The sequence below is a fragment of the Zosterops lateralis genome, assembly GCF_965231275.1.
Source record: "Zosterops lateralis genome assembly, chromosome: 4".
NCBI classification, from domain to species: domain Eukaryota; kingdom Metazoa; phylum Chordata; class Aves; order Passeriformes; family Zosteropidae; genus Zosterops; species Zosterops lateralis.
In genome coordinates, this window is record NC_139765.1 from 61,810,349 (window position 1) to 61,837,033 (window position 26,685).

General features: G+C 37.6%; 2 protein-coding genes across 4 annotated transcripts in view; one reads left to right on the forward strand and one right to left on the reverse strand.

The window, feature by feature from the left end:
- FBXL13 (F-box and leucine rich repeat protein 13) overlaps window positions 1-22,871 on the forward strand; it is a gene marked incomplete at its 5' end in the record, with an annotated part of 62,803 nt that extends 39,932 nt beyond the window's left edge. The window contains 6 exon segments of the mRNA XM_083860626.1: window positions 10,323-10,356; window positions 10,359-10,453; window positions 14,335-14,422; window positions 14,425-14,481; window positions 21,576-21,701; window positions 22,207-22,871. Coding sequence (XP_083716752.1) covers window positions 10,323-10,356; window positions 10,359-10,453; window positions 14,335-14,422; window positions 14,425-14,481; window positions 21,576-21,701; window positions 22,207-22,295 — 489 coding nt within the window. The 3' untranslated portion in view covers window positions 22,296-22,871.
- The window catches only part of FAM185A (family with sequence similarity 185 member A), a 41,681-nt gene continuing 35,015 nt past the window's right edge, over window positions 20,020-26,685 (reverse strand). The window contains exons 8-9 of one of the 3 annotated variants that reach the window (XM_083859993.1): window positions 25,194-25,311; window positions 20,020-21,289 (exon numbers count right to left, since the gene is read on the reverse strand). In XM_083859993.1, the coding sequence (XP_083716119.1) occupies window positions 25,196-25,311 (116 nt within the window). In that variant the 3' untranslated portion in view covers window positions 20,020-21,289; window positions 25,194-25,195. The other 2 variants (XM_083859992.1, XM_083859991.1) reach the window with 2 other exon arrangements.

Sequence of the window (26,685 nt, forward strand, 5' to 3'; positions counted from 1 at the left end):
TACTAACAAGGCATCTTCAATATGTCAAGCTGCTGAAATCCCAAAAAAAAAAAACCCCAAAAAACCCACTGAGAGGAGTCAGGTTAAATATTGGCAGGTCCTGCCTTATGAAAACTGTTTATTTTACTTTTGGGACAAACTCTTTGCACTGAACACAGAAATCTAAGAGAATCCTTGTCAAAAAAACTTTCCACAGACACTATTCACTCAGTCACTGTCCAAACACAATTCTGACTAAGAACCTCATTATTTGGCTCTAACACAAAGTTTGTGTAAAATAAATTAAAATGTGAAAAAAAAAATATAATGCCTTTTAAGGAGGTAAGAAAGAAATAAAAAACTTAAGCTAAATAAAAAGGGGTAGGGAATCCAAGAAGACTTCACTTAATATGCTCATTTAACATATCACAAAATTATATCTGAATGAAATGTATGCTGCCTTGAATTTAGTCCCACAATGTTACAACAAAAAATGTTTTCTTTCTCTTTGCCTGCCACAGCTAGTCTTTTAAAATGCTGTGTTTCTTCTTACTCTACTTTTCACATAGCACAACCCATGACCTCGGCAACAAGCCAAGCTTTTTTTTGCTTACACTGCGTTGCTAAGGCTTGCAGTTTTCTCTCTCCCACAAGACAGATAAATTGACGATTTTAATTTTTGTAATTTCTGAGTGCTATACTAGGAAAAAATCTGTGGCTTTAGCTGCTTGCTGTATTTAAGCATGTAAAATTCATTCACATATAAAACAAATAATTAAAATATTAAATACATTTCCTCATCTTAAAACATTACTTGATAAAAGGAAATCTATCAGTCTGCTCTATAACAATCTACTATTTGTATGGTTTGACTTTATATTACACATTTTATTAGCATATAGAGGAAGTCATACTACAATCACTTTCAACTGAAGCTTTCTATATATTGGTTTAAAAATGCAACAGAGAGCACAGTGTTTCATGTACAGTAATCAACACCTGTATGTTGTGTTAATTAAAGAAAAGTTGTAAAGCTCATGTGCTTTCCAGCAGTCTGTGCAGTGGATCTCTCTTGCTTTTCCTATCTGGCTGTTTAGTGTTTAAAACTTAGAAGGTGCAACTTAGATTTGCACTACACAAGAGAATTTTCCTTTCTGCTTTTACAAATGACAGCAGAATCATTCTGCCCTTCAAAGCAGAGCAGAATTTCTTGCAATAAGGATGATGTATACTTAAGGGAATTATAGTGGAGAAAAGATACAGTAGAACCATATTTTGGTTTATATTTGTGTCCCAAGTATGACTGACAATCAAAATGAAGTTTTTCCCTCAATGTTGGTGCCTTTCTCTTCTCTTCAAACATAGACATTGAAAGCCTAACGTTTAGAGGGGTTTATTATACTTATCCTGAGCCTACTTTTCAACTGGAAATTGAATTAAAGTAATCACTGCATATGTTCAGATTTTGATATTGCATAGAAAGTTGTACATTTGGTATGAAAAAACATGCCTAGGGAAACTTGTGAATGCTAGCTAGAAAAAGGGAATTCATTCATGTCATATTTAAGTTGCATGTGTGCTTAAGTGTCTTGCTAAATAAGGCCATTCATTAACAAAACCAAATATGCAATGAAAAGGAAGTGAACTTCAAGCATATGAGGAACTGGTGGCATAATGAAGTTTCTGTACTTTGCTCATTAGGGCTTTGACTATATTTCTTTGACTGTCATAAAATACATAACATTAAATTAAAAACCCACACAATTATGTTTTAAATTATTTTTTACTCTTTAATTTTAGCATTCATCCTTTTACATTTCAGAAAATATTTTCTTCTTTATTCAAAATGTATTTTTTAAACAACACATGCTTTTTAAATCTCAGTAATATTTTTGATAGTAGAAGGACATCTGGTTTTGTCATCGAAGTACTCAAGATTAGTTTCTTGAAATTATAGAAAACTTAATCTAAGAAATTACAAGATTTGCAAGTTTGAGACATTTCTTTAAAAAAAATAAAGCAGAGCAATGACAGAGCAAAGATGTTGAGTTCCTTGAAAAAAAAAAAAGTTTAAAACCTTTGAGAAAATTCCCTTTTCTCTAGCTGTCCTTCCATCCCTCATTGTTTTGCCTCATGTTTTGCTCCTCTAAACTCCTTGCAATAGGGACTATAGTGTTTTAAATTGTGAGTATGGTGAGTGTGACCATGAATGCAGAGATAAGGTTAAAAAGAATTCACACATCATTGTAAATTACCAAATCTGCCTCTCTTATGAAAGCAGACTCACTGGAACTGCTTCCATGAGCTCAAGAAGCAGTTCTAGTCACAAATTTTGTTCTCACACTCTCCGTATGTTTGTTCAAAGGTCTTGATTTCTCCCCAATGTGCACATGACAAGGCTCTGGCAGCTTTGCTCCAAGGGTGAGCCTGAGAGCCTGCAGCTGCCCCACTTCCCTCATTCCAGCACAAGCTGTTGATGCATATGGCCCAGACCACCCATCTTCCTGGGACATTAGAAAAGTAATTATGTATCAAAGTGTCAGGACATTTGAAAAAAATGTCTTTAGTCAAGCAGGATTTAGACAGAAAAACAACAACAACAACAACAACAACAACAGCAACAACAAAACACCAAACAAAAAGACCCCACCTGAGTTCCTCACATACCCTCAGGCAAGCTTAATATCAGGGGTAAGTTATATGCAATGTAATACTGAGAAAGAAAAAAAAATAGCCTGAAACATAAAAAGTAGGTACAATACTTTAAAAATGGGAACTACTCTGAAACGCTTCTGAAATCAAAGATAAAGGGCTGTACAAAGTACACAGAGAAATATTCTCTGCTTCTCCACTTTCTTCTGCAACAACTGTCATGCATGAAATTTTCTGTTGTAATTATCTAAAGCCCCATTCTCTCTTCTGGCTGAATTGCTGCTGTGTGTGTAGTTACTGTTTGGAGTTGAGGATGCTTTGTAATCACTAGGTACTCCAGAGTAGAGGTTATATGAATGTATAAACACTTAGCTCCATTTTCATTTCTTATATGTTAATGATCTTCAGATCCTGACTGGTCATGAAGGTCAGGCTGGAACATAAATATTTACTAATATTTTAATAATAAGTTTCTAAATAGGGGAAAAAAAACCTTGCCCAAATAAAAGTGGCATTTGGACTTCCCAAAATAATCTAGAATAAAAAATTAGCACTCTTAGTGGGATTCTGAAGTGACTTGCATCCATAGCCTGGCTTCCCTTAGTCTGTTAGAAAATTAGGCCAGTGGGACTGAGGAATAGCCTTGTAACAGTTAAGAAAAAGATATCATTGTGTCTAATAGATGTAACCAGCTACAGACTGCAAATGAATTAGTTGCATTTGATTTCCAAAGGAAAGGATGTGACAAATCCCACACATTCCCAAGGCAGGGAAAAGAAAAAGTTAAAGTATATTAAAGTGGGCTCATAATTCCAGTTTTCTTAGGAGAATGGGGAAAGAGAGAATTTAATCTGGAGACATAGAAAAATAATACTGCATAAAAATAGGAAATACTAAAACAGAGTCATTGTGATCAATGCCAGATGTGCCACACCTGGAGTCCCAGTGCAAATCAGCTGCAATTAAAAGTACTCAGCAATGTTGGAAATTGGGCTTGATATTTTTACAGGATATTTTGTTACAATGGAATCCCTGTTGACTGGACTGTCTCAAGAAACATTGGCAATCACAGTATGTAAGCTACGATCTGGTCTAACCACAAATGGTGTTAGGTATAGAAATTAAATTTTATGGCATGCGTTATACAGGGGGATTTCTACACTGCAAGAGAAAAATGTCCCTACAGTTCCTGAAAACAGATCTGGCCCACCTTTATATTAGCTTGGGTACAGTACAGCTACATTTGCATAAGAATTTACCCATTTTTAATGGCAAAAGGAACCTTCATGGTAGGAATTACATTCTTCTCTTCTAGTGTTCAATCCATGACACTGGTGCCTGACTGTAGCAAATCTGTGCAGAAATCTGAGCATTTTAGAGGATAAATTGAGTCATTTAATAGTAAATGACTCAGGCATAGGTGGTGGGAGATACCTCTTAAGAGCTGTCCAAGGGTTGGAGTCACTTTGGAGTCAATCTGTTTGGTTTGGAGTACGAACAGGAAGTAGCATCTGTATATCTCTGGAACACAAAGACACAGTACAGATGCTGACCTTGAAGGCTGCAAAGAGATATGTGAACAGAAATCTCAGAAGAAGTTGGAAATACCCCAGCACACGGTTATTGTTAGTGAGAGACAGTACATTCATTGCAGTCTGCAGTAGAAAGGCAGAGACTTTCAGCATGAGAATATAAATAATGAAGAGTTGTTCTTTGGTGTGTCATAGCCTTGGGTGGCTTTTGTCTCTAGCGACTGAAGACCCTCACAACTGGTACAGTCAATACTCATTTTCTCACCTACAGAAACCATGATGAAATAATAAATGACGTTGTGAAAATGTCTGTAGCCTTATGATATAAAGCAACTGAAAAAGAATAAAAATGTAAAAATTACTTGAAAAGAACAGCTGCTACAGAGGATGAAGAAGTTTTTTAATTGTTTTCAAAATGGAAATGATAATATGCTATAGAATAGATGCTAGACAAAGTCTTCCCTTTCTCCATAGCAACAGAAGATGCATCCAAGATACAGGAGTCATTTATTGACACTAAAGGAGAAATAGGTTTTTGGAGAGTGGGTGATCCTAGTCTGTGTGTTGATCTACTGATGCTAGTTCAGTATTTGTTTTGCCAGCATCTGTTTCCAGGACTTCAAAAATGATAGCTCCAACTGTATCTTCCATAAATGTGAGGAGATTCAGTATAGAAGACTAAAATTTCCAGAAATGGGTCAATATCCTGGATGGCAATCCCCGATTTTATCAGGGAATAAATCAGGAAGTCTAATAAAACTAGTGATAATTGACTCCTTTGTATGTATGTTAGATAAAAAATAATAGTTAAAATTTTAATATAGATTAAGCTTCTGGTATAGAGATGGTTTGAAAAGGTTTCTTTTCAGAAACATGAAAGTTTCATAGGTTTTTTTTTTTTTGTGTAATGTCCTAATGACTTTTTTTTTAATGAATGTCCCAATGACATTCCTTGTCTTTCAAGTCTTCACTCTTTTTCTTAAATCTGTAATTGTTAACAAAATGCCTCAATGCAGACATTGATTTTCAGTTATAAAAAATAGTTTTTCTGTGATTTAATGTCACTTTAGTCATATAAAATACTTATAAATTAATTTTTAAGTGATAGCAGCATTAGTTGTCATGTAGCATAAAATCTGTATTATATCCTTTAGTATTTCATTAGCAAGTACAATAAAGTGGTGTCACTTTTAAGTAAAGAAAAATGCAAGAAGAAATTATGTCCTTGAGATCACACCTATCAGACCGTCAGTCTGCTGTAAGAAATTCAAGTTCTGGCACAAACCCATTTTAGGTTTAAGCACATAACTATTTTATTGTCTTGAATAGGAATACTCTGGTCAACAAAGATTTGAAATCTGTGGATTTTCATGAAGCTGTTGAAAGTAACTTTCACCAGATAATTGCATCTGCTGAGAAAAATGCAAATTTTTGTGTTATCATAAGCAGCCAGGATTGGAAACCTCTTTCGTTGTTCCATTTTTTTAATCTATTCAGCTTGTGAGATTTCAGGAATCTGCAAAATTTGAACTCCAGCCGCACTCTTCCAGTATTATCATTACACTGTCCACATCTGGGTCCCAGACACTCTCTGCATGTGCTCATTTTTTCAGGATGATACTTCCTCTCTGCCTACAATTAGGCAGTGCTCTTCACTGTCTAATTGTTGATAACTTATTAACCATATGGAATAAAGTGATAACTTTTTTTCCAGTAAAGTTTACTTTATTGATATGAAGTATAGAGGTATTCTGCTGTGATTATCAAAATGAATCAAAATACAAAATCAACATTTAATTCTGCTTCAGATTAGAGCATTTAGGATCAAAACATTGCCCAGTTTCCTGGGGTAAAAGCAGTAAAAATCACCAAGCATCTTTAGATCCTTTTGCAGTCCTGAAATGGGAATTTACCAAAGTTTTCACCTCCTTATGGTCTTGAATATGGGGGTTGTTCAGTGTGACAGCATCATTTCAAATGTTGTCTTGTGCCACAGCTGTAGCCATAAAGCCCTTAATGCTAAGGCAGTAATTTTAAGACATTTGATCTTAGGAAGTAGTAGTTTGTTCTTCCATCAAAAAGCCCAAAGAAAGAAACAACCAAACACAACTTCTCACCTCCCCTCCTCAAAAAAAAAAAAAAAAAAAAAAAAAAAAAAAAAAAAAAAAAAAAAAAAAAAAAAAAGTAAAGATCTTCAATCCCAAATTTTGGAGGAGATCCGTAAATGTGTTTTTCTGGTGGAAGTGGGAAGTGTTTCACACCACACCACCTTCCTTCAGTTTCTTTATTTCTCAAGAGGTAGGAAAATAGATTTTTTTTTTCTCTTTCTCTATTAATTTTTCTGGATTTTTTTAGGGCTTGAGAGCCCTTGGCTGCCATGAAAAAAAATAGGAACTTGCTATATCACAATGAAAAAACAGGATTCAGGTAAAACTTTGCCTTTTCCTTGGTGTTCCCTGGAAACCCCTCTAGTTCATTAAATTAACCATATCCAAAACTGATCCTGGTTTTTTCTGCATGTCATCCTTCATTCTTCATAACATCATTCTACATGAAAAAGTGCTCCCTTTCATTCCTACAGCTCCATATGCCTGAGATCTGTTCAATTGTGGCTTGAAAAGGGTGGACAGGGGACAGTTTTTTGCTGTTTACTTCCATGCAGACTCTCGTGGGCATGAAATCAACTTAGTTTGTAAATTCAGAATGAAGAGGAAATTACGGTTTCCAAAATGTATGGTTCAACTGTGAAATTCCTTTTCCTTATCACAGGTTGCTTGAAATTTACCAAATCCTTATGGAGATTTGACAAACTCAATATGATTGCATAGATTTATTTGTATTTTTAATTTACTTTGTATTTCAAAACACTCTGAGAAATAAACATTAGTAGGTAACTTTACAGTAGTAGAAAGAACCATTTTGTTAGGAACTTACATCCAAATAAGAGCACTTCTTTTTTTGTAACTGAGAACCTTTCCTAACTATATATAACAGAAATGCTTAAATCATGTATTTTTAATGGTGTCAGTTTCATGCCCATAAACAGTTGCAGATCATAAGGCTGCAGGTACAGCCAATGCCATCACATAATCACAGCCTTCAGTTTCTACATTTTTTCCATTATAAATCTTCAACATCCATCACTTTATAGTCATATATTGTAAAAATGAGTCAGTTGTTGTACCACAAGAGCTGCATCTGGATTGAGTCTTGTTGCCCAACATACACGTCAGGCCATTTGCTTCTCTAGGAATAATTCTGATTTGTCTTTCATGAATGTTCTGTGCAAAGTTCCATGTTTTTAATAATGACCAAGTGTGTACATCTTGTGTATCTCATGGAAAGTTGTGTGGTGCCAGTGCTGCTGCTCTCAGAGGAGAATATTCACTTCTGTGTTGTGCCATGCTCGTGGCTAAGAGGCTATTTCAGGTGTCTGATTACACAAAGTTAAAAAAAGAGACTATTAAAAAGAAGTGTTTCTGCTTTCCTTGCATGCCAAATGAGTTTGAACTTTTTGAGGAAGAAAGCAGCAGCAGGGAGCACATGTAGGAATTGCAGAAGCTCTGTTTTCAGGGATCTACGGAAGTGAGGAGAAGGAAGAAATATAGAGTAACTCAAACAAAATGACAAGTCCTTTTACATAAATTGAATCTAAGGATATGATTTTATGGAAAACTTGCAGAGAGTAATTCCATTGTAATCACACTGCCTGTTCCCAGGCCTTATAACAGTATGTAAACACTTATAAAATCCCATATTTTGAAAATAGGACCATTGTTCATTCATAACTCAGACAATGCTCACTTAATGAACAGCCATTTAGTATTTGACCTCTTCATTGATTGTTTGTGTGTGCCCTCAAGCCTTATTTCTACTAAAATTGTGCAACTAAGTCAGAAAATTACATTTCCTTCTTATGGCATTTGATTTTTTGTAGTGTCTAAATGTCTTGCAAACATAATTTAGCTTCACAATCTCTCCTGTTGTTTTCTCTATAGATACAGAACCAGGGATACAGAGATGAAGACAGCAAACAAAGTTCCATCTCTTAATTGCAAATATAGTCTGAGTGCTATTTGCAAAACCATGTAGGGATAGACTTAAAGTTAAGAGTAAATTCAGAACCTGATTTTGAAGGATATTTTAAATAAACATGTAGACAAGCTATGCCAGTAAAAAACAAGATAAACATATCTAACAGGCATTGAAATCTTGGCTTCAGCTTATGTTACATACCCTATCTGAGAATGTAGTGATTAAGTCATCACATCTGAGGCTAATTCTGAAAGGAGTGCAGTTTCTCTTGCACATGGATGAAAAACATTTAGTTGCTGGGTGTAGAATATTTCTGTGTTACAGGTGAAAAACAGCCCATAAATCCAAGATTGAAATAGGATGGTTAGAAAAGCCAGTTAATATAAATTTTAAATTTTCCACTTTAACAAATTCTAGGTTCAAACATTGACACTCTAATATTTTGTAAAATAAAACAAGGATCCAAAGCCCAAGAAGAACTGCCTTCATATGCCTGTACCAATAGACAAAAAGCAGTTGAAACCAGAATGAAGATACAGGACAAAAATCTATAAAGTACAGTCTCTATGAAACAAATTTCAGATCTGATAAGTTTCTTTGCACCTATTTAGGTAAGAAGCATGAAAATCTCACAGAAACACATAATCTTTTGTCATAACAAAAATAATATTTTCTAGTGATCCACCCTGTGTTATTGTGCAAGTTCCTATTTAACATAAGAAAAAAATAACTGTGCATTAGTGGCAATAGTCTGATTATTTCAGGGGTAATTTTCTCAGAAAACTAACATATAGCATTTGCACATAATAAATACATGCTTTTTTGTGCCTCTGTGTGTGTTCACATTTCATTTATCCATGTGGTGCTTAGTCTTTTTAACTCAGGACTAATTCTTGAAAGCTTTGAAAACCTTCATAAAACCAGTGTTTTTTATTCAATCTACTATGTGTACTTCCTTATTTTCCCCGTAGAGGTAGAATTGCTATTCCAGTAAAAGACAAATTACTCTGGCCTAAGGCCAAGATTAGCAGCCCTGGAAGCCAGCTCAGTGACACATTTAAGGCATCTCACCAAGTTTTAGGCTGGACATGACAGAAGAGGAGAGATTCTGACTGAAGTTAAACCTGTGGTAGAGCTGCAGCTTGTCCTGTGATCCTCATGTCATGGAGCTGAGTGAAGAAATGTGATTTTAGGCATCTCTTTTCAAGAGGTTTCCAGAGAAGATTTCAATAGAAGGTCTAATCTCTCTTTGTAGGCCTAGAAGTGTTGGTTTTCAGGCTTAAAAAAGATTCAGGCTGAAAGGTAAAAAAAGTTTCAAAGTGCAAAAGAGAAAAGTGTATTATTTTAAGGATCTATGTGACCCTTCACAGGAGTTCCATTGTTATTTTCCAACACTATCTGCTTTACCGAATATATGAAAAAGCTGGTATTTGAGTTATAAAGGTGCTGGAATTGGAGTCAGTAGGATCTGCAAATGCTTATTCTCTCTAAAAACTAGGATAGAAATTGTAGTCAATCAGTATCACAGTTAACTGGCCTGAACTCCACATAACAAATCAGAACCCAGAACTCTTCAGAGACAGTCCTGAGGTTCTTACCTATTCCTTTCCCAAAAAATAATGTGATTTATACAGATAGTTTTCTCGTCCTTTAAAAGAGTAGAAAAAAAAAAAAAAAAAAAAAAAAAAAAAAAAAAAAAAAAAAAAAAAAGAAGAAGAAGAAAAAGGAAAAAAAAAAGAAAAAGAAAAAGAAAAAAAGAAAAAGAAAAAGAAAAAGAAAAAGAAAAAGAAAAAGAAATTATTAAGCACAAAAAAGGGCATTTGCAGACAGCAGTAGAATGAATGTATTTGGGCCTGATTCTCTAAGCACAAGATTTTACATTGTGGGTTGTGCTCAATTTGAAGAACCCAAATTCAACACGCTTTAATATATATAGTGGAATTTACATAAATGTTGTCTAATGAACCCACAGTGTAATATTTAAGCAATCAAAAATAGCTCCTTACTGCATTTCCTTTTTCTAGTGACATTCCCAGTGAACAGAAGAATGATTTCACTACTACTGAAGAGAACTGAAGTGTCTGAAGTGGATCAAAGGACTGATGTACACATATTGTAATTGAGTTCTGCAAGGGCACAGAATACCTGGAACACTGCCATGCTCTGAGTGCCCTCAGCTGCCAGATGAAGCTGTGAAAGCAATGGCATTTCACTGCCACAGACTGACATCTGCCAACATAGTGGGTTGCCCAAAGGTATGTATAAGAAATAGAGTGATAGTTCTGGGATTGCTATTGCAAAGAATGAGTTAGTATTTCATCCAGAAATCTAACCTGCTGGCATCATTCAGCTGCTTTTCTGTGAGTTTTAAGATTTGAGACTTGGCTCTTGGGAGTATTTGGCATTCTTCTTGGTTGCAGTTACACTATAAAGGTGTCCACACTGTATCAGGTTAAAGTTTTTCTCTCCAGAGATTGATGTCTAAAGAAGGGTGAAGAGAGGAGCTTTCATGTTATATACCACTTCCTGCACTTCCCCCAGGTTCTGGTTCTTGGGGTGCTTTGAAAGGATTGTGGCTTTGTTTTAATTACTCTTGATATTTTCATGCCTTTTGTTGTTTTGGTTTTTTTTCCTCAATATCTTTTCTGAACCCAGGTAAAGCATAAACTGGGGCATTAGAACTTAATACCTGTGTCTTTACTTGGCAAGGGAGTGGCTACTTTGAAAGAGAAGAGGTGCCTAAAAGCTGAAGCACTCAGGGTTGAAATTAAATTATTTAGATTAGGATCCATCTATAGTGAAACTTAGTTCCTCTTTACCAAGAACTTCTATTACAGCATTTTTGCTTCTTGTATTTTCTGTGTCATTTCTTTTTGACTAAAGCCTTGCATCTCAATTATCTTTTTGCTGTATCTGAATGTGTGTTCTCTTTTGAAATTACTGCTGTTATGAAAGCCTATATCCCTTCCCCATTCTTTCTGACTTAATAGCTCTGGCTTTTGTGCATTTCATTACTTATTTAGTTTTTATTTTTTTTAACAGCAAAACAAAATGCTTGTTTCATTTTGAAAAGTTACATGCAAACACAATTTTTAAATGCTGATTTAATTTTTTGTTTAAATTTCATGGGAAAAGTTATAATGTTGCTTCTGTTTCTATCACATGGCAATGAACAAGTTTATTACTACTTTTAGAAATGTTCATCTTGAACTATTGTTTAAAATTTCGCCACTCATTGAACCAATTTTCCCCTTTTTTCCCCACTGAAATGCCCATGTTCTGTTTCCTTCCACAATAAGTCTGCAGCCATCACTTGTCCCCACCTTCCTCCTCACCATCACCCATCTCCATAACCCTTGACTATTCTTTCAGTCCTCCACACAATCCCCACATTCCCTGCAGTGGCTGAACACAGCCTCCTGCACAACTAATTTGAGGTTATTTGGCCAACTAATTAGCCAGCCCTGAATTTAGATATTCTCTGATCAAGTTGTTTGCCTTTCAAATGTACACAAGTTTCTCAGCCTTTAGGCCAAAATTCACTGGCTGTGTTTCAGATCTGGAAGGCCACTCTGTATCTTACACTAGCCCTTGGTTTATATCTTACAGGTACCTACTGTACACCATTAATCATTTTATATACATGGGTCTTAACCTCCTGTATCCGATGGGTGGGTGGATGGATGGATGGATGGATGGATGTATGGATGGATAGATAGATAGATAGATGATAGATAGATAGATAGATAGATAGATAGATAGATAGATAGATTTATTTTCAGCTGGTTTAGATAGATTTTCAGCTATTTTTCCACAATGACAGTGGTAATAGAAGATGTGAGCAGAGGTCTTCCCAAAGTAACTGATGTTATGTAGTTCTGCAACCAGTCCTGTCTGCCACGCTTGCCTGACACATTTCATACCAACACAGGAAAACAAAACAAAACAAACACCATAAAATGTCAGTAAATACATTTAGGCTGGTAATTGAGATAGTTTTTTGGTTACCACAGCAGTGAATTATGAAACAGCTTTCTGGGAAGAGGGAGATGGGGCAAACTGTTAAGGAATGTTAGTATGGCTCTTGGTAAGGGAATGGACTGGGTCCTATTTTGCAGGCCCTGCAAATGGGAAAAATGAGTCAACTCAGTGACCTAGTAATCCCCTTCCAACACTTTGTTCCTAGATGGTATCTTTTCTTTAAACAGTTATAAAGCCAATCTGTTAAATGCTAACACCCTACTATTTTCAGAAAAGAACATTGAGACTCTTCCACATAAACCTACCCATAAGTTTACAAGTCTTTGTTTGACCTGAATCCAGCTTGCAGCTCTATAAAATGAGATGGGTACACCTGTGGATGTTAAAGCTAATGGGTCTTACAAATCCTTTGGCAGTCTGTAGTGTAAATTGAGGGTATCCAGCTGCTAAGTGAAGAAATATTTTCCACTCAGAAACTGTTTAAAAATGGTCAGGAGATTAAAGTACGAATGAACCTGTTCCAAAGGATATATGTTAATGTGTCCTGCAACATCAGGTATCTTATTTCTAATAAAGAGAACTTTAAAATTGATATAGAAACAATATTATATAATATTAAAATATTAAATTAATATAGAAATAGATGTACATTAAGAATATTTTGAATGTGCTATGCAGGTTACTCTAAATTTAGAAGAGTTTATCACTTTAATCCTACATTCTGAGGCAAATCAATTGTCTTTCCACAAACTCCAGTGACTTCGGTGGAGGTGCTGTGAGTGTCCATGCCATAGTTGTGTATACCTAGGTCAGGTACAAATCATTTTGCACATGCTGATTGTAGAAAATATTCAGCAGTTCTGTTCTGAGCTTTATTCAGGACATGAGCCTGACTGAAGCATAATTCTTATTTCATAGGAGAAAATTGAAGTTGCTGTGGGAAATATTCTACACATGAAAAGATACAGCAAGAACTGAAAATAAATCTCTGGTTAAATGAATTAGCTTTTTAAATAGCTAAGTTCTGATGATACAATAGAATGAACAATGAATTCTGTCATTCAGTCCTCTAAAGGGAATAGGATCCAATGTATGACAAATGTAGATTTTTCTAAATGCATCTGATAGCATTTACTGACTTCAGAGTCAGCAACTTCTATTTTTTTAATAAGAATATTAATCATATTTTTATCTATTTATTAATCTATTGCAGATCTTAACATTGAGCATATAAATAGATCTGCAATGAGCAAAGTACATGTATATTCCTCTATATACCAGGAGGACTATCATGAGATAGTGTGCTAACTTTTTGTTCCACAACCCCAGGCCCCAGCTTTATCTTGCCTCCTTGTCCCTTACAGATTCTCATGAGGTTGATTGGCTGTTTAGTACAAGTGAAATCTCCTTCTCTCTGTTTCTACCACCCCACTCCAGTGACTTTAATCAAATGCCTTTAACAGTTTTTTATACTATGTTCCCTCTTGATTTTTCGTCTTGAATGAACAAGATAATTAAAGTATATGCAAAATGTATTCTTGACTGTTCCCGTTGAGGTCAGTGGAGCAATTAGTAGCTTGTATGGTTGCTAATGCACCTTGAAGACTCTGTGTGTCATGTTTATATCAAATGCAACTTCCAGCATTAATGGCAATGAATATCAGTTCCTGAAAAGGGGACTTGTGAGGTGAGACTAAGCAGCTGTGCTTCAGAGCTAAAAAAACAACCACACATTCAAAAAGTCTTGGTGTGAGACACTTGTTTGTAACAGAGAACTGAGTTTAAAAAATGATACAAGTGAATCCTAATAATTTAGAGAGAGCAATGCAATAGCACAAATACCAAAGGCTTATATGTGCTGCATGCACATATATGGGTGGGAAAGTTAAACCATTGTCAGTAGGTAAAAAAACCCCACAATATTTAAAACTAGATTGGAATCACAGTTGACTAATATCTAATCTTAGAAAGTGACAATTTCTCTGAAGCCTCTTGCAGAGATTCAGGCATCTGCTGTGCCAGAAACCTTTCTTCAATTTTAAATCATAATTTTCCTAACAATCAGACAGTAAAATTGTGCTCTGTGTAGTTTTTTTATTTTTTCATCTATTCAATAATTTTCTAATGCGTGCATGTCTTGTTGCTTCATTTACAGATGATTGATACATATATCCAATACTTGGCTCCAGCCTGCCATTATCTCCCCTTCTTGGACATCTCAGGTTGTATTCATCTTACTGACAATACCTGAAATATCTTTGGAAAGGCTGTGAGCAAGTCCAGATTCTCACAACACTGTACTGTAGAAAAGTTACCAAGAAAATATTTCCTAATCTTAAGTCAGAGGTGGTTGTAAACCCCAAAACATGAGGTTGTTTTCTTCACTGGCATCATAGTGCCGTGCTGGGTATCTGGTGCCTTAGGAATCCTGTAGTCTGGTGGGATTATTTACTCGTTCTAGTGTCAGCCAGAAGTGAAGACAAATACAAACTCCTCTCTTTTTATGGCAGACAATGTCCTCTTAGGGAAGTTTCTGTAGACAGAGGACACTACCTCAAGGATACATGGGAATATGAATGAGAAAACCAGGCTGAGCTTAAATGCTCTCAGCCATTGCACTGTGTGACTGAATGTCAGTATATGACAGTAGTTGTGTGGCTGGGCTTAAAGCACAGCACGGTTACAGTGGGCGAGTCAAGCTGTGGTGCTGAGACCACTTTCCCTGGCTGGTTTTTACTGACCAACCTCTCAGTAAAGAACCTTTTCTTAAAGTTCAATCTGAACTTCCCCTGACACAGCTTGTACCTTATCACTGGTCAGCACTTCCCTCTCAGCCTTCCCTTCTCCAAGCTGAACAAGCCAAGTGACATAAACCGCTCCTGGTAATTCTTGTGCTCAAGATATTTCACCACCTTGATCTCCTTTTTCTGGATGGTCTCTAATAGTTTAATGTCTTTCTTATATTGTGGTGCCCAAAACTGTCCCCAGCACTTGAGATGAGGCTGTCCCACTGCAGAGCAGAGGGGACAATCCCCTCCCTTGCCCGGCTGGCCATGCTGTGCCTGATGCCTCCAGGACACACTTGGCCCTCCTGGCTGCCAGGGCACTGCTGCCTCACATGTGACTTTCTGTCGACCCACACTCCCAGATCCATTTCTGCAGGGCTTTTTCTCCAGCCTTTCATCACCCAGTGTGTATTTATAACCAGGTTTACCCCATCCCAGGTGGAGAATTGAGCATTTCCTCTTGTTCATTTTCATGCAGCTGGCAACTGCCCAGCTCTTCAGTCTGTCCTGATCTCTCTGTGGCTCCTTTCTACCCTGCAGGGAGTCTCATTTAGTATCATTGGCACACTTTACATTTAATTCCTGCATCCAGATCATTTATGAAAACATTACAAATTGTGAACTGGTGTCTGGCCACTAACCTGATATAACCTCATTTACTGTAACCCTTTGAGTCCAACCTGTGAGCCAGTTTCTCACCCAGTGTATTATAGACTTGCTCAGCTGAGTGCTGGACAGTTTATCCAGGATACTTTCGGAGACAGTATCAAAAGCTCTGCTAAAATCCAAACCCACCACATCTACTGGCTTCCTTTGGTCAGCTAGGTGGATAGTCTTGTCATAAAAGGAAATAAAGTTGGTTAAGCAGGACTTCCCCCTTGTGAACCTATGCTGGCTGTGCCCAGTGACTGCATTGTCTCTAAAATGTTTTTCAATTACTTTCAGAATAACCTTCTCTATAATTTTACCAGGCACTGAAGTGAGACTGAAAGGCCTGTAATTGCTGGAGCCTTCCTTCTTACCCTTCTTAAAAATTGGGAGAACTGAGTTTAGAGTTGAGTTTTCAGCTGTGAATCTCAAAAGATGTGGATTCAATGTCCACCACCCTTCCATGGGTGTTAAGAGTATTACAGACCAAGCCCTGCACACCTAGAACAGCACAGTGGCCAGACATGCCACAGGGCCTGAAACTGGAAAGGAACTGAAGTTCAGACCTGATTGATATATCTGAGTGTATAACTTAATATGTAAATAAAACTTTATGACAGTAAGAAATATATAATGCCATCCTACACAGACAGCCTATACTAGGAGAGCTCTGTCTAACTGGTCCTCTGTAAGTGCTGTACTTCCTGCTAAGCCATTCCAGGGTTTAATAGTCACTTTAGAGACCATAAGGCCAATACATATGCTTAATAATTTAAAAGGTATTTTCCAGTGTGCTTCACACTTTCCAAATCCTCCTCTAATATTTCCTTGTCTTACCACAAACAATTCTGCTGTCATTGATCTTATTTTCTTCACTTCTCTCAGACATAGTTTTCTTAATGTCATCTCAGAACTTCCTCCTTAAAATCTCTACTAAGCACTTGTTAGATACAGAAAGTGCAGTGAAGGATTGGTATGCAACAGTAGTAATTGAAAAAAAAACCCTAAGTCAGATTCATTTAACCTCTTCATAATTTTCTGACAGTTTTCCTCATATTAAACCTCAAGGGATTTTCTTTTATCCTCGGATTACTGTTGGCTTGTTTATTCTTTAACTTCATATCTCTGTTTACAGCAGCAACAGTGTGTCAGCCCTTTCTGATTCTGCTTGCTGATCCATCTTCCTGTAGAAGAGGGATGTAATGAGAACAGAAATTTGTGCAATTCCAATTTGTGTTGGGTTAACCAACATCAAGGAGCTGACACGACTTCTCAGAAACCCGTTTGCATTATCGTGGCCTGGGATGACCCAGGATTATGCCTCTGCCTCAGAGTCCCACGTGCAATGGGTTCTCCAAAGGTCTTGATTAAACTCTTCTAACTCAGCCAAGGAATTTCCCAACCAGTTATTTTTATCTAAAGATAACCCTGGAGAGTTACACATCTTTGCAAAACAAAAAAGCAACCATGAGACACACATCTCCACCCAGTGTTATCTTTGCCCTTTTTGTGCTGTTTGGAACTAGGTAAACTTCACCAATTTAATTTTCTTGAGTCTCATTTTCTGGACAGTGGATGGTTCTTTTACTTGCCAGCCTGTCTCTAACCCTTCACACCATATATTCAGTGATAGGAAACTCCTATCCTGCACCATCTGAGTCTGGGACAACACCTACTGGGTGGATTGATTATGCAAATTAATGCAGTTTTTGCTTGTTCCTTCCAAAAAGTCCAAAGACACCCCACCCTAGACTTCACCAGGCCACAGAATATGCTGGCTCCATCCAAATGGAATGATATTGAGAAGATAAAAGGGAGTTCACAGATAGATTCAGATATGTTCCACATCCTACATGTTTCCCAGTTTAGGAAAATCTTATTTTTTAAATTGCAGTTCAAGGCCAATACGGCAAAGATGATAATAATTTTATCTTCTGCCAATAACTACATCAAAAGCACAGTAAAATATGGCATGATTCTAGAATTAGTTATCTTGCAGTAGCTTTTCAACAACATCAAAAGCAATGGCAGTATTGTCACTGTGACATATTTCTATAAAACTATGTGCTTCTTTCACAATCTGCGTGTTTTCAGTAATGAATGACAATTGTCAGAAAAACAAACAATGGGCCCTCATTCTATGTTTTCAGACTAACTCTTAAAACCATATTCAGGTTCTTAGATTTTTACAGAAGGTAAAGGTTGGCTTCAGGTGTAATTTATGTTCTGCAGGTGTGAAATCTACATTGCAGAGACATTTCATTCTCCGTTTAAGGAGATGGAAGATGTAAAAATCACATTCATCTGGAGAATTAAATATGCTAGTGGCTTAGGTTTTAAAAAAGCAATAAAAGAAATATGGTCTTAGTTTAAAGTTGCCCTAAAATATCTGTGGTATAAAATACTACTTTATTGTTCCAAAGGAATTCCCCATTATTTATTGTTAAACACTAACCAGTCCTAGCAGACATTTCTTAATAGACTAAACCTTGCAAGTATTGAGTCATTTCTCTTGTATTGTGCCACATTATTTTTCCGTATTATTTTTTTTTTTTTTTACTGTTTTGATAGATTAAAATAGAAAACATGTGGAGCCACAAAGTTCTTCAAGTTTCAGTCCAATGCAGCTTCATAGCAAACAGTTATGGGCTTTCAGTTGTTCATTCTTTCCAGTATCAGGTAGATTTTGAGATTATATTTGCCAACATACTGCCCTGCTTCCAGGTTTAATAAATGTTAGAAGAGAAAAAAAGTTCTGTGGCCTGGTATTCTGCTGCATATTTCTGTATCCAGAGGCTAATGACCTTTCAGTTAATCTGGTTTCTAAATGGCAGAAAGAATCATGGACAATCTAATGTGGAAGTACATAGTACTGGTACAAGTGATTTCTTCTGCTACAGGAAAAGAAACCTAGCTCACTGCTTTCTAAAATGTAGGAAAAGGTTGTGTCAGTTTGATTTGCTTAAGATTACTCCTACAGGAAATAACACACCAGCATCTTTAGAGAAATGCTTCTGTTCCCTGTAAAACATTATGTGTTAACATTTCTAGATGCAAAATGAGAAAGGAAACATGTCATTGACAGAGAAGCCAGCTAGTCCTGTGCTTTCCCCAAACGACATCTCATCTTTAACAGTTTGGTTCCCCCAAAAGATCTTCTTGGAGAGCAAACTTAGGTGCTTCCTTCTTTCTTGTCTGCACTAACATAAAACTGGTTACATTTCTCCTAAACTCATGACTACACTATTAACAAGTAACTCATCAACAATTCCTCTTACAATTTTTGCCTTTTAAACAAAAATTAAGTAGGTCTTAATAGTCAGAATACATTTGACATTTGGATAAGACTTCAATTTTTGTTTGGTTTTGTTGTTGTGTTTTCTGCTGGCTGTTGTTGGTTAGAAAGGAGATTGCAAGAACTCTTTTTACCTGAAAAACAGAATTTCTGAGGTGTTACCCAAATATTCAGATATTCAGGTGTCAAGGCAGGAAAAATCCAACAAACACAGAATAAGAAATGAAGACCTCCTACACACGATTTGGTAAAAGACCAACAATTACTCTCGAGTCTTCTGTTTAATAAGCAACACAAATACAGTACTGTCTTCTCATTGATGGTAAGTCCCTTTCTGGAAGCAACAGAGGCTCCTGGAGTGCCATGTTTCAGATACTGAGTGCACATGAATTAGATGCCATAAAATGATAGAACTACTGCAGCTGACATGGACCTCAGAATACTTTAGATCCTGTATAATCTTACCACATTGTGTAACCTGTACTGTGCCTGCAGCATGCTTCCTGCTTTTCCCATTAGCTCCTTGCCTCCACTTGCTTAATTTCTCCTGTGCTTGCACTCTAAACATTTCTCCCATGTTTGAGTTTTTGCTTTCCATTACTTTTTACTGTTGATTAGTTTCTGTAACCTCATCTCAAAAAGATTTTTTCAAAACCTCTGCTTTTCATTATGATGTCCCCAGTCAAACAGGAACAGGGTCCCCAGGGCAGTGGTCACAGCACCAGTCTGATAGAGTTCAGGAAGTGTTCGGACAATGATCTCAGGCACATGATGTGACTCTTGGGGATGGTGCTGTGCAGGGCTGAGAGCTGGACTTGATGATCCTGGTGGCTTCCTTCCAACTCTGCACATTCTGTAATTCTGGAGAACTACTGAATTTTGGAATGGCTCAGGATTCAGACCATGTTGCAGAACTGTATTTCCCAGTCACCCCTCTCAGTAAAACAGATTCAAAGTTTGGGTAAGGATTCAATTAGATATTCCAGTGCTGCTCAAGCCCTGTGTTTGGGCCATACTTTTGTCTGAGTGTTTGGGCCAGTACTTTTGTCTGACTAATACCAAGAGATAGTTGTTTTGCCAAAGATAACTGCAATCATTGGCTGAAATACTTTTATTCATCAATGTGCTCATTTAAGACAGTAAATAAACAAATCAATAAATAAAATAAACAAGCTCTGTCATAGTACAGTATATCTTAAATAAACAATCTTTTTACCATGTGTTGATGATTAATGAATGGCTGTTTCTGGCAAACCACTCAACTGTAGCTCCAGGCATGGGACATCATAAGTTTCCAAAAAAATAGTAACAGCTCCCCTTATACATGCTTCAGACAGCCACTATACATTGCAGTTTCCATGAAAAACAGGAATTTGGACTTGGATGAGTTGATTTTTTTATAGGTCAGAACTTATAGCTCATATAAATTGTGCACACACTCCTCAATGGCACAGGCCTCCCTAATATAAAAACAGATGCAGCCTTGTGTTCATGTGGTTCATAGAGTGTGTCAGTGTTGGACTTTTTATTAAAAAAATATCCTGCAGTGGTTGAAAACAAGCCCTTCTTGCTTCACTAATTCTGTCCCTTTTCCACTCCTGCCCACTTCCCCTTTCCTGCTGTAGTGGTGCAAGCATTACAGCTGGGCACATCTGCCTCTTGTAACCATCTCCAGCATTTCCACTTTGGGAAACAAACACAAAAACCACTGTAGCACCATTACTGGCAGATAACCAAGCACTTCAATTTGGATTTTTTCTAGTATTGTCTGGTTGCTGCATATTATATTTTTCCAGAGCTTAGGAGTTGGCCAGCAGGGAGAAAGACTGTGGCTGTAACACGCCAGATCAGCTTGAATCTCCTGGAGAGGATGGGAGATGCAGAGTTGGCTCTTCCCCAGGAGTTCCTCAGCACAGGGGGGTTTCTGGAGCGCAGAGCTGGCAGTGAGGGAGGCTGGGCAGGAGGGTGCTCTGCTCAGCAGGACTGGGCTGGCAGCCAGGTCACACAAGGCATGGAAAGAAAGAGACATTCACAACACTGAAAGTGGTGGGTTCTGTTTCTTCAACTTGGGAAGGTAATGAAAATTGCTGGATTGACACTGCTGAAAACGAAGGGAGAGTTCTCTTCTTCTTTTTAAAGCATCTCACTCAGTAGGCCTGATTTTCTCAAATTTTGATCTAGTTTATTAGTTTTGTGTTCTAATGCTGCAAAAGGGCAGTGGCCACAAAATGTTGAGGGAGATCTTAGGGGTCATGGCTGGGTTTGGGCATCACAGACAGCTCTCTTCTGGTTCAGCTGTCACAGAAGCTGCAAAACACAGCCTTGGGGAGGGTCCAGAGCCAGTTCCAGTAGCACTGCCTGTTGTGTACTCAATTCCATTTCTGAAAAAATACGCATTAAAAAAGGTGGGTGACAGAAGATAACTACAGTAGAGAGGCTGGCCAAAAAACATGCAAAAGGTGATAAGGAAAGGGTAAAAATAGTTGGAGGTGCCAGAGACACTGGTCCAAACAGAAGAACAGAGAGAGGGACCTGCACAGTTACTATAGCCTTCCTACAGAGCTATGAGAAAACACCCTGGAGATGCTGTAATACCTTTGGCTGTAGCTGGCTTATTTAACTTGTTTGGTTTTCCATTTTCTCCCAAAGAGTATGTTATTATTCCAGTGGCAACACCTACTCAGATCTGTGTTCAGGCAGATGCTGACACTAAGCAAGTGTGGATGAAGCCCACCAAGATCATTAAAGTGCTGGAGCATGTGATGTGTGAAGAACCTTCAGAGAATTGCTTTGGTAAGTCCCAGGAGAAGGCTTGAGATGGAGGAGACCTTATTTCTGCCTCTAACTCTCAGAGCATTGCCAAAGGTGCACTAATAGGATGAATGGCATATGTAAAATTCGGATTCCAAGGAAACTAATTTTTTAACCAGGAAGCTGGTCAAACTCTTGAAGAGGATCCCAGTGACTGTGCAACCTTCATGCCTAAATATATTCAGAACTCATCTGGCAAAGCCAAGACTCACCTGCTCTAGCTGGATACATTTAAAGCAACATCAGGTTGAAGCACTCTCCAGAGGCCTCTTCCAACCTAATTCATTCTGTGACTCCATGACCTAACCAATTATCTTCTGGTTTACTTTCCACGACACCCTTATTATATCGATAGCTTTAGTTAAAACAAGGAACATTTCCTCATTAAACTGCTTTTAGTGGTCTTTGTAAAAACTGCCTCTGAAAAATTTTATTTTGTCATTATTTTTAAACTCTTGTTGCAGACAAGCTGTCTTGAAATAAAAAGCTGAACTGGAGAAACAGGAACATAATGCTGCTGACCCTCCTTCCTGGCTTGGATATGCCTGGGATGGTAACATAACCACTTTCACCTAAAAACACACATCAGAGCCTGCAAAAACAAATTCTTCAAAATGAAAAATGAAGAAATTGTGCAACATCTCTACAGTTCAAGGGTTTTTCTCTAGAGCATGAAAAGACCAATGTGTTATTTTTTCTTAAAACTAATCACACTTTAATAAAAGGCCATTTGTTGCATTAGTAAGGAAGCATAGCAAATCTTTCTTACAGGAGTATGAATGCCTTCAAGCAAGACAGCTGCACTCAGACAGCATTGCTAACTCTCAGATGTTGATTCAAGCTGTCTCCATTTTTCAATAATGAAAGTTTTTGTAGTCTCGTGCAGAGTAAGCAATGAGTAAATTTGTATGTGTTTGAGGTTCCTGTTTGCCATGAAGGTCCTCTCCAGGACATAAACACTCTGACTCCCCAGAGAACTTCACACTTGATGTGGCTGGTACTCATCAAGTACAGCCTTCTTGAGGAATTGAGAGCAGTGAGTAGGTAGTAACTACAGATTCTTTAATACACAACTACACCCATACATTTAAGCCCAGTTCTCCACTTCTCAGCAGTCACTTGTGCACCCAGAGCCCTCATTCTCATAAAAGCCTCTTGGGCTGAATCCAATCTCTAAACAAGCTGATGTTCATGTCTGCAGGTCTGAACTGTGGGCTGGCTGGCAGCTGTGAGAGCAAGAGAACCAAATTAAAGGCAGCACAGATGAAAAAAGTTTTAAAGTATAAATTCACTTCAGTTACAAGAATGTCTTCTCATCAAATGGACTAAAAAGATATATGAGCACACAAGGGCTTCACCATTCAAATTCTAATTGCTGACAACCTACTCATCTTCCCTTGTCTAGAGAAAAATACAGTTTCATCCCATTATAGCAGAACAAGACATTATTCAATACCTTTAGGGAAACTCCCAAGGATTTGTTCTCCTTCAACTCATTCTTGACCTTTATATTAACATTCTAGCTGGACTCAACATGTGTTAGCTTGGAATGAATATAATTAGTAGCTTTAGTGGTAGCACAATTTTCCTGCTGGCGAATTTAAAATTCTTTAAGCAAGTAACTAACAATCTTGTTTTTTAATTCCTGCTAGATTTAGAAAATTAACAAATTCAAAGCCTGAGCTTGTTTTCTTTTGAATGTGGAACAAATAACATGTTTTCTTACTATGTTCTGTTCTCCTTTAAATTGCTGATGCAGCAGTCCCAAAACACACAACCTTAATCTCAGAGTCTGACAGGCTTTGTATTTCAAGTGAATAATGGGACCATTAAATGGATTTGATCTTGTGAATTACCTACTAGACTGTTTTTATGTTTCCATGTGGTGTGAAATTTTGAGGTGTTTTTTTCACTTTAGCTGCAGCAGAGCATAGAAAACATTAGCTTCAAATATTTTTCTGGCTATCCAAAACCATTATAATTTATTAATTTTGCAACTTTATAAAGTATAATAATTCCTCATATCTAATAATATTGTAATGCCTTTAGTAATACTATTAGAAATGTTTTATATATTAGTGTTTATATTAAAAATACATATAATTTGTCATATGCATCAGTGTCCATCTCATCCCAACAAACAGTACATACAACAGTAAACAGGAAGTGGAGTTTTTAACCACACTGAATTAGAGTAGATATGCTGCCCTTGACTCTTGAAATCCATTAACCAGGGGTAATTATACCTCCTGGGGAATCCTGTGGCAAAGGAGAAGTTAATTCCATAATGTACCATTATGACCTAAAGTACATACACATATATACAAAACTCAAAGCCTGAGCTGACAGTCTGAATTCTCTGCTGCTCCTCACCATCCCCTCAGCTGGCAGGGATTCTTACATTTCAGCTTAAAACATGAATTTCATTACTGCTTTTATAAGGTGCCATAGAGAGGTATGGAAAGGCTTTTAAAAGCTCCATTTACTTTACTGTGTGTTTGTATTACAGTAACACAGAATCCTCCACAAAAAGTAGGCCTGCCCTCATGCAGGGCTTACCTGCTCCCCTCACCTCCCTCCTCTGCCTTCCTGCCCCCAGGAGCTGCCAGCAGCTTTGCAGGACAGGGCTCCAAGTGGCTCTAAGTCACTGCACAACAGCAAACAAAGAGATTCCAGTTCTCAGTTACTGGGGCAACACTTCCTTTCCATGGCAGCTTTTCCTTCAGGGGAATGCTCATGTGGAGTCTCCCATGAAGTCCAGTTGGAGGAGTATTCCTCCTTGAAATCAGCCAGATCCATTGCACTTTATTTATTTTAAAACTTTTCTTTGCAGATGAGCAGTGGTGGACATAGCTGGAGTTCTTACTTCTATCCACAAACCAGAGGTTCAGGATGACACAGATCAAGTTCTGGCATTTCACAGAAATATTTTTACACACAGAGTATCCATTGCCCAGGCAGAAACTGCTCAGGGTTCAACCACTAAGTGAGAAGACCACATAAGAACTACACTGCAAGTGATTTTTTCCTATCCATGATACAATTTGGTTGAAGAAAATTCTCTGCATTTTGCATAAACCAGGAAAATGCCCCACAGTATTGTAATGTTTAACTTAAAAGTATAACAGAGCTTGCAAAGAATGTCACCTTGGAAGTGTTGAAAATGGGGGGGGGGTTTAATTTTTAAATGACAACTCCAAACTTTTATTTGAAAGCCACCAGCTTTTAAACTGATATGGTAAGTAGATCAAGTTATATAAATTCTGAATATGTAAGATCATCTTGTTCCTAAAAGGCACTAAAAGTAAACCAGACTGTTTAGCACCAGCACTGTCACAGGCAAATCTTGGGTTAAAATGCTCTCATTTTTAATAGTTTCTCTTTTATATTAAGAATATCCATCCAAAAAGTTTCATAATTTTACAGAAATGTTCCTTTGTAGTTTCTTGATTTAATCTCTTTGGCCTATTTCACCTTTAAGAACTCCTCAGCTTGACAGACTGGATCCAGCTTTGGCTTTTAAGACACACTTTGCCATTTTGTGTGTCAGCCTTAATCCATTTGTCTTTTTCATCCCTTTGATTCATGTGACCTGGAAAAGAAAGTTGTCTCAGTTTAATTTGACACACAGTAAACATATCATCTTCACATTGCCATTTTTTTCCAAGCTCCCTGGAAGCATTTGTATCACTTTTACTTGGTATAACTTGTGTACTTTTAGCAGAAACTTCTGACATTTCCTTCTTGATACAGTTTTTCTGCATTTATCTAATGTCCCATCATACATCTTTACAATAGATTAGTGGGTTTTATTATACAGTACTGCACTTTTTATTCTAAGCTAAGAAATGTGTTATGGTGGGTTGACCCTGGTTGAATGTCAGCTACCCATCAAAGCCACTCTACCACTCTCCTCCTCAACTGAATAGGCCAGAGAAAATATAAAAAGAGACTCAATAGGTCAAGATAAGGACAGGGAGAGTTCAGTCACCAGTTACTGTCACAGGGAAAACAGACTCGACTTGGGGAAAAAATTAATTTCATTTATTCCCAATCAAAACAGAAAAGGGTAATAAGAAATAAAGCCAAATCTTAAAAGCATATCCCACTCACCCCTCCCTTTATTCCAGGCCTAATTTCACTGCTGATTTCTCTAGTTCCTCCCCACCAGAGGCACAGCAGGATGGAGAATGGGGGTTTTGGTCAGTTTGCACATTATCTCTGCCACTCCTTCCCCTGCAGGAGGAGAACTCCTCATGCTCTCTCCCTGCTCTGACATGGAGTCCTGCCCAAGCTGCAGGTGGATCTCTGCATCCTTGCAGACCTCCAGGGGCTGCTGGGGAATCTCTGCTCTGGCATCTGGAGCACCTCCTGCTGGGGGCACACAATAAGCTGGGAGGGGACAGATCCAGGACAGCTGACTCCAAATGACCAAAGAGATATTCTGAACTGTAAGGTGTTCTGTTCTGGATTAGAGCTGGCAGAAGGAGGAGCAGGGGACATTCAGAGTGATGGCATTTGTCTGATCCAGAACCCATTACATGAGAAATAGCTCTGCTGTGCTAGGGATGCCTAAACACCTGCTTGCCCTGGGAAGTAGTGAAAGGATCCCTTATTTTGCTTGGCTTGTGTGTATAGCTTTTGCTTTATCCATCAGACTGTCTTAATCTCAAAGTCTTTTTATCTCAACCCACAAATTTTCCCACTTTAACTTTTCTGCTTTTCTCCCTCATCCCACTGGTGGGGAGTGAGTGGCTGCCTGGTGCTCAACAGCCAGTTCTGGTTAGACCGTGGCTCTACATGAGATGCTAATCTGGCTAAGTAATTTCAAAGACTTTGATTGTTATTGTAAACACTGAAAAGAGACAATGGTAAGACCTGATTGTCCACATGACCAGACATCTTGCTACTATTACTGTTTCCTTATGATAGTGGCCTAAAAAAACCCCACAACCCTCAGGTATCT